Source organism: Anser anser (assembly GCF_964211835.1).
Source record: "Anser anser genome assembly, chromosome: 3".
NCBI classification, from domain to species: domain Eukaryota; kingdom Metazoa; phylum Chordata; class Aves; order Anseriformes; family Anatidae; genus Anser; species Anser anser.
Window position 1 is genome coordinate 96,560,863 of NC_139722.1, and position 12,962 is coordinate 96,573,824.

Consider the following 12,962-nt stretch of genomic DNA (forward strand, 5'->3'; position numbering starts at 1 on the left):
AAGCAAATGAAACACATGCCAAATGCTTCAATGAATTAAATATGAAAGAGATTACAGATTTTAGTGACAACTTCCATGCTTTTAAAGCAGAAAGCCTTTGTGTATGATAATCACTACTGAAGGAGCAAGAATTTAGCCAAGTGAAAAAAAATCACAATATTACTTTTACAACATGAAAAAACTCCCATAAGGACTTAGTAAAACAAAGTAATAGTAGTTACTAGTGAAATGAAGTTGTAACTATTATTAAACCAAAAGGCATGGTTACAATTACACTGATATGACAACTCTTAAAGAAGACAATTTTGCACAACAATTTAATTCACTATTTTGTTAAACTAAAAGCAGAAGTGCATTACTGCATGGCTAATACTGTATTCATTCACACTAAAAAATAAGAACTGAAGGGAAATTAATAAGGCATGCAATCGGACTGAGATCCAGAAATAGTAAATCAGAACACCTCTGAACAAAATGTCTGTAGTATCACCAGCCACAACAATACCTCATCTATCCAGAAAAGGTCACTTTTTTACAAAGTTATTTTAATGACTCTAAAACCCAACATACTCAATTCTCTCTCAGTAGTATTTTAGAAATCCACACCAGTGACTGCTATTCCAGGTTGGAAGGAACTGTGAAAGATTCTTATATTAAAAATCCCATTTTCAAAACATAAAAAAAGATCTCTTCTAAGGAGTTACTGGAGGTTCCTACAAACACATGTACCTATACAGCATGTTAAAAGGAAGTAAATTTATGTAAATTTACTTCACAAAGTCAAGAAGAGTTTTGACTTTAGGGAAGTGAATTGAAAGAGGCACCATATAATTCACAATTCTATTGTAATCACAATATTAGCCTTTGTATAAATGCAGAGGACCAGCCAAAATGAACATTGGACCAAACAACAACAACTATTTTCAAAGTAACTTTTACGATCTTTGCATCTCATCTTACACTACTAGCAGTCCAAACAAACACAGAAGTTTGACATTTCCTTAATGCTTTTTTTTCCCTTTTTTGTCTGCCAAAGCCTTCAATTAATGAACTATTAAAAAGTCTTATTATGGATAAATTCCCAGGATCTTTAAATATGCAGCAGATTACCATAAAACATCTGTAAAAAGAGTGAGTAGCTCTCTGTAAGCTGTGTCAAATCTTCATTTTAAAAGCTAGACGTTACTGTGCCCCCTGCGTGGAGTCCAAATAATAGTAATTACCAAACCAGAAAAGGCTCCACTAATGGACTCAGTATGATAAGCACAGATAAAAGTGTTCTACTAGAGCTGCTTTTTTTTCTCTTTATTTTTATTTTTTTTTCACCTCCACCAACTACCAACATCTACTAGGCTGCCTCTGCCAAACCCCAGGAAAGGGTTGCAGTAGATGTCTCCTGCAGCCCTCTAAGCCGCAGCTATGCCACTCATTAGAAATCTCAAAGGGGCAGAGGAAAGCAAGTCTTTCTGCCCAGAAGGGTAAGCTGCAATGCTCTGACCTCAACATAAAGTGGCATGGTGAAGTTGGCTGATTCCAGTCTCTGTAACCCATGCTATGGAGGCTCAGACTTTTAGGAGACACGGTGAGCTGAGGCAGAAACACCCTCAAACCCAACAGCCTGTCAGAGGTTGTAGCTCTACAAATGGGGCATGAACAGGAAACCAAGATTAAGCCATTTAGCTGACTCAAAAACAGGCAAAGCGATGAGCTATGTGTGCTTAATGAGAGAAAAGAGGTTTTGCACTGCTGGCGGCTGCTTTGCATTGCAAGGGGGCACTTCAGACACGGTGACTGAAAGGAGAAGCTTGACAGCAGGTAGATCACTAGGAAATCAAGAATATTTTGGTTGATCAAGGATCACAGTCACACGCTGGGAAGACATTTTGTTATCCTCTATCACTCTACAGAAGCAGCATATGTTCTGAGTGATGACAATTACATATTACACTGGGAACTATGAGAGAACTAAAATGAATGATTCCCAACCCAAATACCTTGCCCATGACACCGAATACTCAACTGAACTCCAACATGCCCGTCTTGGCAGCGTCTTGAAAGTATGTCAGTTACGGATTAGCTTAAAAGAAGATGCCTTAAAAGTAAACACAACCGCAATCCTTGAGATCGTTTTAACAAATCTGCACAATACATAACTTTTATTTTTTTTCAAAATACCTGGCTCTTGTGGGTTTCTTCCTTCAAAAATGCATTTTTATAATCCAAAGAACTACTTCAAAAGAAATTTAAACAAAAAGCTTCCTCCAAGGGCATGCCATTCCCCTTTCAGAGGGGAAAGAGCTCTTAATGCAAGTACAAAGACAGTCACAAGTGAAGCGTAAGTCCATCTCCTCCCTTCCTCTTCTCCTATTCCTAAACATCTGGCCATTCCGTCATGCTATATGGGGCATCTATCCAGACCTTCCATGAGCCACTCAGTTTACTAAACCAGAGCGAGATTTATTTATTCAAAGAAAGAAACGGAGTTAGGAAATAGAGCAAGAGACCTAGGTGGAATTGACTATTCCAATTCATTCACTTCATTTTAAACTGAACTTTTCATTCATCTGGTTATTTTTTGTTAAAACAAAACAGCATTAGTTCTGATGTGTCAGCCACACTTCCCAAGCTGTCCATGACCTATGCTCTCAAAAGAGGCAATGGAACATGAACCATTGTGAAAAAAGCACCACTTGCAATGCCTGCTGGTGAAAGTGAGGAGACATTCACATAGATGTGGATGGGAGGTCCTTCCATGTTGGGAAGTGGTATAAGATAAAGAGTACTAGAACTAAAAGACAGCAGATACATGCTAGGTCTAAACATACACTACTATAACTTGCAAAATAAGAAGTCTTGCTATTTTATCATAGTTCACTGTTTGTTTGTTTTAATTTTGGCCATTAAAACATTAACTCCTCCCCTCCTTTTGGAGTAAGCAAGGTTGTATCTCCCAGCAGACTGAACAGATAAACAGGTCTAACAGCCCCTTAGGCTTTCTCCAGAGACTTTGACAGAGGCATCCGATACGTCGTGACGGCACTTAACAATACTCCCAACCCACCTATCACTCCACTTTTCACATGTCACCAACCAGGCACGTGAGGATAGCAGCATTTGAAAAGTATTTCCCTTAAACACTGGCTGCCTAGGAGAAATCTGAACTCTCTACATTTTAAAATGTGTGTGCGCGTACACATACATACACACACGTGTATATTACAACTGAACCATATATTCTGGGGCCCCTCAACAATTCCAGAGCATCCCTTATCACTTCTCTCAGCCAACTCTTGCCAGCCTTGACTAAATGTAAGTAAGAGCTTGATTTTAGACATAAGCAACATTTCAGAAAAACAAATTCTACAAGCTCCAGCACATGGAAATTTAAACCACAGGATGGAAAATACTACATTTTATCCAATAAAACCACACAAACCACAGATATTTTTAAACCCGTGCCTGCCAAAGCACCCACACAGTTTTCTATGTTTTCCCCAGAGTGCTAAGAGTCTTTTATTAAAGAAATGCAACCAAAATTACCTGCAGTAGTATAAAGGTCTGGATCACAATTTCAGAAGATAACTGGCCCATAAGAACCCTTTCTCACTAGACCTGTGATGTGCCCATGCGTGTAGGACGGTACATATTTGCACAGCCTGCAATTTTTATCCTGAAGGTCAGTGAATAATTTGACTCTGGCTGAGGGCTTTATTTCCAGAGAGATAACGGACAAATTTGTTTTTCTTACCGTGTTAATTGAAAGAAAAATTCTCTACAGTCTTCTGCCACTTATTTTTCTTACGACTAGCTTATAAAATGTATGAAGATCCTGTTCTGGATCTGTAATGCATAACTCTCTAAAAAAGGAAGAATTAGACTCCACAATCTTTTCCTTGCAGTATCTCCTTCACCTCTTACAAATGTCAGTATACATACAAGCTATCTAGATTTTGCAAAGGACATGAGTCATGGAAGGAGCATGAGAAGAACTAGAATTAAAACACGCAACATGAATGTGGAAAATTAAGCTTGACATTAGCAACAGATACCTTATTCATTTCTAATGTGCCCCTGGAAGCTAGACCTGGTGGCATGGAAGCTGAGTGGGAAGTTCTCTCCAAGTTTTCCCTTGCTGCAAATGCAAGACTCAAGACTCTGGTCTTTAACACTCTGGATTACCCCACATATCTTTTCATTCACTTTTCCTCATTTCCCAATTTTTCCATTCAGAATTAAAACAAACAAACAAACAAACAAAAAAACCTGCTCAAATTCATTAGGAAATCTGCACTTATTACTGCAGACAAAGGCAAAAGGTGTTTCTTTACTTTCTTGTAGAACAATAATGCAGATGTTTTGAAATGGCTACAGATCATTGACTGCAGACTAGTACCCATCTTGCAGCTTGCAAATGCATGGCATGTTAGTACTTCCAATATGAGTTAAACCTGTTATTTTTCTCTTGCACAGGCATTTATTCAGGTTCTCAGGAAGAAGCAGCATGTTGTCAGCCCCCACTCAACCAGCTGCATGAGTACTATCATGTTAAGAAAATTGTCTTCCTTGTACAATTCACTGGATTGTTTAACATTTCATAGTTCAGTCTTATCTTAGTCCCCTCCATGCTAGTTTAAAAAAAAAAAAAAAAAAAGTATTATTCTCCATTAGCCTTTCATAACTATTTTTAAACTAATGTCCACAGTAAGCTTATTTCTATAGATCCTACACAGAATCAGACCATAAAATTAAAGTGCAATGCCCAGTGGACAGTAAGTGCCTTAAACATTAAAAATGATCATCCTAATGGGTAATCTGCATTTTTAATCATAAACCATATAATATATATAAAACATTTTTCACTTTAAAATACAGCAGTGCAATCCACCCTTTTAACTGAAGGATACAGAACTGGGTCTTAAAACCAAACCAAGCCAAAAAAACCCTTAGTCAAGGCTGAAAATCTAGACTGCATCGAAAAACCTCAGTGAAAACCCCAACAGGAATATGGTTTATACTTTTATGAATTTATGCACGACTTTGATAAATGAAAACTGGCACATCTGGAATAGATCTCTATAGATCTGTATATATCTTTACAAATAATCATACAATCCAAAACTCAAAAAAAACAACAACAATGAAATAACGTTATAAACGATAAAATTAAAACATCATAGCACTGCATTATGTTTTAAAACAATAATATATAGAGATATATAATTATGTATCTGTAGTTAAGATATATATATGTATAGAAAGATACATAACTATAGTGCGCAAAGTTTCATTTGGACTTTTCAATTAAGCATGCTACATATGTTTTGTCTGTAGACGTTCCACGAGAAGATTTTATCTGGGCACATGAGTATTCTGCAATGCAATAGTTGCTACTAATCTTTACAATTCTTTACAAATCTTTACAATTTTCAACTGGTTTATGATTTATTTGAAATGAGCTCATGTCTGAGAACTGCACTATTGCACCACTACATTGCAGAGAACATCACCTGTGTTCTGAGGCAATTGCATTTTAAAGAGTTGGTCTGACACATACAATGATCTACCTTTTCATCCCTAATAATTAGTTTTGCTTGTGTATGCTAAATATATTTGTGTACACGGCTTTCATTATTTTTTTCTGACATGAAAAGACAAGGGAAAGAGAAAGATTAAAATACAATAAAAAATAATGAAAAAGTAATTTTGTAATAACAACATTGACAGTATTATGATAAAAATATATATGTGATAATCAAGTATATCTGCTGCTGTAAACAATCATTTTTAATACCGATAATCTAGAAATCTATCAGCATGAAATTCACAGGGTGCAACTCCACCCATGCTGTATCTGACTAACCTGAGTGTTCAGCTTGCCTAAGTTTGCAGTAACTGTTATTATCTACTGGGCACCCAAGTTTAACAAGAAACAGAGCAGACTTCGTACTTGCCAATGCTAACTTTGATAAGCAGACTGAGAAAACAAAACAAAGCCAACACTTGCACACACTTCTCATATTTGGCATTGGTATCCACATAATTACTTGAAGAAGCGGGTAATTATGCTGTGTCTCTCGTGTCCTTTCCCCAACTGCATACTTCATATCAGCTCCACCTCCATTAAGATGCATCTCAATAGTAAGATCATTCACTGTGTTTTCACCATCCACTAATTAAAACATGTTTTTGCTTTGTTTTGTTTTTAAAGTATTTTCTTTTCCTAGTGTCAGTTAGCCCTTGATGCTCCTGACATTGTTCTGAAGCACAAGACTCTTAAATGCTCGGCCTTTGACCAACAGGACATGCCCTTATCTTTTAAAGAGTGTTTCTGCGTAACAGACGAATGACCTCTAGACACCATATGCAAAATTCACGATGGCTACAGGCACCTGTTTGGGATGCCCTGCATATCTCACTCAGCAGCAATCTCAGTCACCTCAGGCTCTTTTTAATATCTGATGCCACCCTATTTTCACATCACGGCAATAGAAAGAGAGGCAGAACATCTTCTGTTATCTAACGTACATGCTTGGAAGTTCACACAGGAACCAGAGACTTCTGCAATGAACTGCACATGCCTTCAGAGTAATATTTAGTGCACAGACAGAATCACAGAATCATCCGGGTTGGAAAAGACTCTCAAGATCAGTATTCCTTTGTTGAAAATATTTCATGTTATGCTAGAAGTGTCAGCAATATTAACAATTGTGAACACTTCCGAAATAAAATCCCATTTAAAGAGTTATAAATTAGTAACTTTGCCAAGTAAATTGTTCAGGCTAAAAATGTCAGTGCCAGGAGCTCCTTTCCCTTATCCAGCTCTCACAGGCACCTCACACCCACAGCAATCAGGCTTTTGACATGCACAGGGCTGTCCTGCCTGCACACACTGACAAGCAAGCCTTCAGAGTTTCAAATTGGGCAATTACTTAATTAGAAAATTGAGTAATTAGCAGATGCTTTTGACCTTAATCTCATTTTAACTTCATCTGTTAAGTGCAAGTATCATCCCACACCGCATAAAGGTTAATTAACACTTGTAGGCTACTGAGACACTACCGTAAGTCTGTAGCAAAGTTGGTGTTGAAATTCATGCCTTTCTTTGGAAAGTGAGACTAAAAGCCTTGCCATAAAAATAACATAGGGAGACAAGCAAAGAAAATTAAAGCAACTCAAAATACGGAGCAACTGCTTTTTAGGCAGACTTGTCTTTTCTGAGTATTGACTGACTTGGGGGAGACTATGATCAAGTAACTAAAGGCTGCACCTTACTGCCCATATGATCCAGAAGACTAAATACAGGCCTCAAGGGCTACCCCTACCCTGGCTTTTATGTTCAGTCTTTGACTTCCTACTCATAACCACGTTCTTTAAACATATTTCGTTACTGCATAAATCTTAAGATAGCAGCATTAATTGTCACTGATCTGGCTCACCGCCCCAAATGATATCGGCACTATCCAGGCTCAGACAGAAGCACCAGGATCCAAAGGAGCTCACAGAGCAGGTCCAGCAAACATCCTGCAGAGTTCACTGAGAAACAAGAGATCATCTGAAACACCGTGGCTTTCCAGGAGTATTTTGCCAACTCATTTACACAAAGCAGTACCCACCAGTTATCTGGAGGACAAGGAAGTTGGTGTGAGGGGAAAAAAAAAAAAAAAGGACCATTCATAGTAATCTCAAATTCTCCAACTCCCTCCCCATTGCCCCAGGCAACTTCTATATCTTAAACTATTCTTGTCAGAGTGATGATGCTAATTGATGCTGATTCCTGTTTAGAGCAATGTCTGTATATTTAGGTATGCTTTTGAAGAATTTAAATCTAAATTCATACAGGTTACTGCCAACTTTCCAAGACAATTTATTTCATTAATGCGCAAATAAGATCCACTTTGCAAAACCCTCAGTCTTTACATTGCAACAACTCAGGCAAAATCCACCGTTTACCTTCACTGTAGTAAATCTCCTCTGCTGCAAAACATTTGCATTCAGTAGTACCAACACAGCTTTAATAGGAAACTTATGGAAACCCTCCAAAACCTTAAATATTTATTGTTTATTCAGGCAACAAATTAATCTGAGTTTTTATTTGTGGCGTGCTTTTAAAAAGTACATTTTTGCCCAGGAGGAAAGTTATATTTCTGCTCTCTAAACTCACTGTATTCTCATCAGTCGCAGGGTCTAATTTCAGAAGGAAAACAGAAAAGCACTGAAATCATTACGTGAGACAACATCAGCCAAAGCAACATACCCTCTTCTTTTATGAATACAATGTATTTGTACCATGCAGGGTTTATTTGCAAAATGTTACTCATCTCAAATCATGAAACACAGATGAATGATCTTCAGCTTCTGTTATCTAGGAATCAAGTTAGACATTTCAAATGGAAATGTCGGAACACTACTGAAATTAGTTGTCCTGGATGCTCCATCACACTGCTCTATTTTCTTTCCCCCAGAAGTCATAAATAAGTATCTAACTGTACAAACAAAGTTTATTTGATCTCATTCTGTGCTATTCTAAGCCACCATCATAAATGTAACTAGCCATCAGGTCAGGAAAAATAGAGTGTCCTGGCCTATTTTATTAATTTCCTATCCCAAATAAATATGTTTTTATTCATGCTGCGCACCTATAAATCTGTGTTGTACAGGTTGTGCTTCTGCCAGCGGTTGCTTGTATTTTACACGCGGTAGGATGTTATCTTGTAGACTCAGTATTACTTTTACACAACAAGAATATTCTCCTACTGGAATAATGGACATGCATATAAAAATATCAATATTAGAGTAACTCAACGTTAAAGAGATTCATTTCTTGATACTGATATTAAAAACAGCATAACGCATGCTATTCTCAGTCATCATCATCTTCCTTCACACTTAAGGGAAGGTTGCCCAAGCACATCTTTTGTGGTACCATTTCATGGTCAAAATTCAACCTTGCAGTGAATACCCCTGGTGCCATCCCTCCCCAAATCCACAATTAACCTCTTGCAGGTGGGTTCACTAGATGCCATGCTCCTCCCGGGCCACCAGCCCACTGTGACTCAGTTTTGGGCTGACAGCAACCTCAGGGCTCCCCCGCCCAAAACACCCCTTGCCCCTGCAGGGGACATATTTCCTCTTGGTCTGCTGGAAAGAAGAGGATCCCATGGGTTTCAGTGCTCAGCAGATACATGCATGCACCAGGGCCAGTGCACACATTGCTTATGTGACACAGCAATTTCAGATAAATTGAAAAATCTGCCTGGAAGGAGACTTATCAACTCATTGCATTATCTTAGTTTTCTGGTATTTCAAGTATATGAGTTTTTCCCACTTATTCACAGCCCCATGCAGCCACTGTTTTATTACCTCTCTATAACAAAGATGATTCAGTGAAAGGCCAACTTTTTCTCTGACAAGCTAAAGTGACCTTACAAAGTAATTATTCTCCCTTACATTTTGTTATCCACAAGCTAAGGATGGCCATACATTCCCTTCCTTGTGAAGAAAATATGTTGTAATGAGACAGAAGCACTTCTGGATGAAGTATGTAATTGTAGTTGTAACCCACTGATGCAACCAGGGGATACAACTTAATGGTTTTTAAATCTCTTTGTGTAGGTAAAAATAGACACAAGGTTTGCTTCTGATACATTTTTTAAACGTTCATTGGTTTTTGGGAGTGTGGGACTAGATCTCTCTAGTCACAAGCTAGATCCAGCACAACACTTGTGCAGCAGGCACAAAATCCCACTTTGGTTTACCTCCACTGAGATGCCTCCCCAGCTTCTGCACCTGCTAGCAGCTTTGCTTACTCGAGGTACATCCAAACCACCATTTTTTTGTTTGTTTGTTTGTTTCTGAGCGTAGAAAAAGACCTAAAACTCCTTCGTACAGAGCAGTCCTGGTACAGACACCACTAAGCTATCTGTGCCAGTTCCAGGACAAAGCACAAGCTCTGCGACTCCCACGCAGCCAAGCTGCAAGGCAGTATCTGCAACTACTCACTGCACACTAATCATCATCTCCATTTCAGTTACTACAGAGGAGCAAGTATTGAGAAATAAAGGGAATATGTCCATACTATGTGTCACAGAAAACACTTCAGACCAGACAGCAAGCAGAAATACTGCTTATACTGGTGTAACTTGATAGCCACCCTCAAGAAAGGCAACTGATCATAAATACAATTTAAGAAGTGACTAGTTCTTTAGCTAAGCTCCTTTGTTTCATTATGCTAGCAATTAATAGTCCCAGCGAAGCTCTGAGGTTAGCACCTCCTATAAACAAGGTGTGGGTGGAAAGCATTGCTCACACCTCTCCTGCTGCTGCGGCTGCTCCCACCTGATGCGAGACCTACTGCACAGCAATCAGACCTGCCGTTCTGCAGCACGCGGCTCTGAGCGACTGAGAAATGATACCAGGTATTGTTTGCCAAGGATATTCTTTTAAACAACTCTGACCACACATCTACCATCAGGTGTTGCCACGTTTTCTTTAATAAGAAGGACACCACCACCAATCACTTTCCACAAACGCTCTAAACCTACGAACAAATAATCTAGCAGTGAAATTAAGCTAATTCCATTCATGATGAGGAAGACTTCTAGAACAGAAGGACATATTCCTACATGTGTTTACATGTGTATTTTAAAAAGCTAAAGTTAGCTACAGATAGGCTGTTTCCACAGAAACTAATACATGAAAATGAAGGCTGCTTCCACAGAAACTAATACATGAAAATGAAGCCAGCTTCAATGATGGTATCAGTTCCTAATCCTGGCACTATTAGGCCTGAGCACAGCTGAAAAAGCGTGTAGTAAACTGAACACCAGCAGGGAAAAAAAAAAAGAAAAAAAAAGCCCCCCTCCCCCTCAAAAAGAAACAAAAAATTAAAAAAAAAAACAACAGATAAGACCTTGTTTACTCTTGACTGAGAGCAAAATAAACAGAATTTTACATTTTTTTCCCTATTTGTCAGCTGGGATGTACATGATCACTACACTGATAAAAAAAATTAGCTCTAGTTACAACCCAGTGATCTTTGCTTTCCCATTTAAAGTGGAAAATTCCAATTGAAAAGGAGGAATTAGGTCTCATCTTTATTTAGGTTAGGGCACGCTTCTGAATCAATTCACCTGCAAGCAAACACAGACACATAAACAGTGTTCTGTGATACTACAATTTCTCAGGGAAAAAAAAATAGATCACCCAACATTTGGGACTAAATACTTAAGTTAAGAATAACTCGGTTAAGACCTTTCAAAATTTCACCTTGAATGTCTTTTATGTAGAAGTCCCATACAAAATTGAAGTATCATAGTCACTATCGATAAATCATATGAAACCATCATGAATGTGTGCATGAAATTTGCCTGCATGGGAGAAACACTTTCATAGGGATGCCTCTTCCTTCCTTCTCAAAAGGATCCTCCAGAAAAACACATTTCTGATGTGGACTATTTGTCAAATTCTGTAAACATAAAAGGGACTATATTTCTATCAAGTTATTTTTTAACTCCATCATGTTTTGTATCATAAACAGGTTATCTATAATCTATTCATTAGATGGATGGAGTCTTTGAAGTAGAAAAAAAACTTCATGTTTCTTTTCCCACTGTTTGCTACAAAGCAACAGTTTTTAGGTACAAAGAACATCACTATAAATAGTAGGGGAGATGGGCCTGATTATAGATGTGTCTGGCATTGGAAGTAATCAAGTACTGCGGACACTTTATAGAGAACCAAGAATTAAATCTGGTTGTGACTAAATAACACCAGTGCCATGAATCATGAATAAGTGGCTTCATGCTTTGCCCATTTTCTTCCTTATTCCTCCAAATAAGTAATTTAGTTAAGAAATGACACCAATCAAAGTCTCATTAGAAAGAAGGATCGTTCTGTGCATAAGGCACAGATTCACAAAAATTCACAAACAGCAGAAATGCTGAGCTGCAAATGGGCCCCAGCACTTGTGTATGAGCACAGGATGGGTGTGTTTGAAGTCAGCAACACCTGAACAGCATGTTCTAACCACACAACTTTGGGCTACAACCCAGAGTATGGCCACATAAACTATCAGGGAGTGAGGAGAAGAGGGAGTCAACGGCATCACAGCTTCCCTGTAGTAACTACTCAAGCGCATACTCTTACTCAAGAATAAATGCCAGGCTGTTAATCCACATTTACTAACCTGCTGTGTCAACACGCTGTACATTTCCACCTTCACTTAGCACTCCGCAACTCGTGTGCAAGCCCACACTGACTAGGTGTGACCATCCCTTGTGACCTGCGATGTGCATACCGAAAAGTCTTCACAGGAAAGCACAATGGGAAAGGCAGCCTGTGCCTCTGAGAGCCAGGAAGACCTCCTGGTTTTGGCCTGTGGGCGGAGAAGGCAACTCATTCAGCTTCTCATGGAAGGAAATGCTCCCCTCAATGTATTTCATAGGTACCAGTAACCTCACTGGGTATTCTCATGGTTTTAAGCACTTCTGAACAGCATTACAGGTAAACAAGGGCAAAACCCTTATGCCATTTTAGAGCATATGAAGAACAAAAATGATGGTGGGAGAGAAGAACACAGGCAGAAGACTTGGCACCTAAACTCTATGTTATTATAATACATCAGAACATCTTCTCATCATGCATTAAAAACTGTGACTAATGACTGTCACACTTGGTCCTTCCTTCCATCTCTTCTCCTGCATTTTCTAAGAAAACTAGCTTTCTTAGCACTTTCTGCAACTGCTAAGAAAACGCGAACGGTTGCCCTGCACCAGTCATCATCATCTTTTCAACCCCCTCTTGATGACTAATACATATTCCTAGAACTGTTAGAAGTGAGATATCAAAAGAGGCAAAGCAGAAGAAACATTACAAAAACCAAAACCACATTTCTGAATATTAACTACCAAGTTAAAGAAGTGAGACAATTCCACTGAGTCAGGTAGATATAGCCTTCTTAGCAC

The 12,962-nt window shown here is 38.5% G+C and overlaps 1 protein-coding gene across 16 annotated transcripts in view; it reads right to left on the minus strand.

Moving 5' to 3' along the window:
• Positions 1-12,962, minus strand: part of EML4 (EMAP like 4) — a 158,639-nt gene that overhangs the window by 73,687 nt on the left and 71,990 nt on the right. Inside the window, exon 1 of one of the 16 annotated variants that reach the window (XM_083828854.1) lies at positions 12,185-12,340. The exons of the other annotated variants lie outside the window; for them this stretch is intronic. Within the exon in view, the coding sequence (XP_083684980.1) occupies positions 12,185-12,293 (109 nt within the window). The 5' untranslated portion in view covers positions 12,294-12,340. Of the gene's footprint in view, positions 1-12,184; positions 12,341-12,962 lie in introns of those variants that run through there. 16 annotated transcript variants of the gene reach the window in all.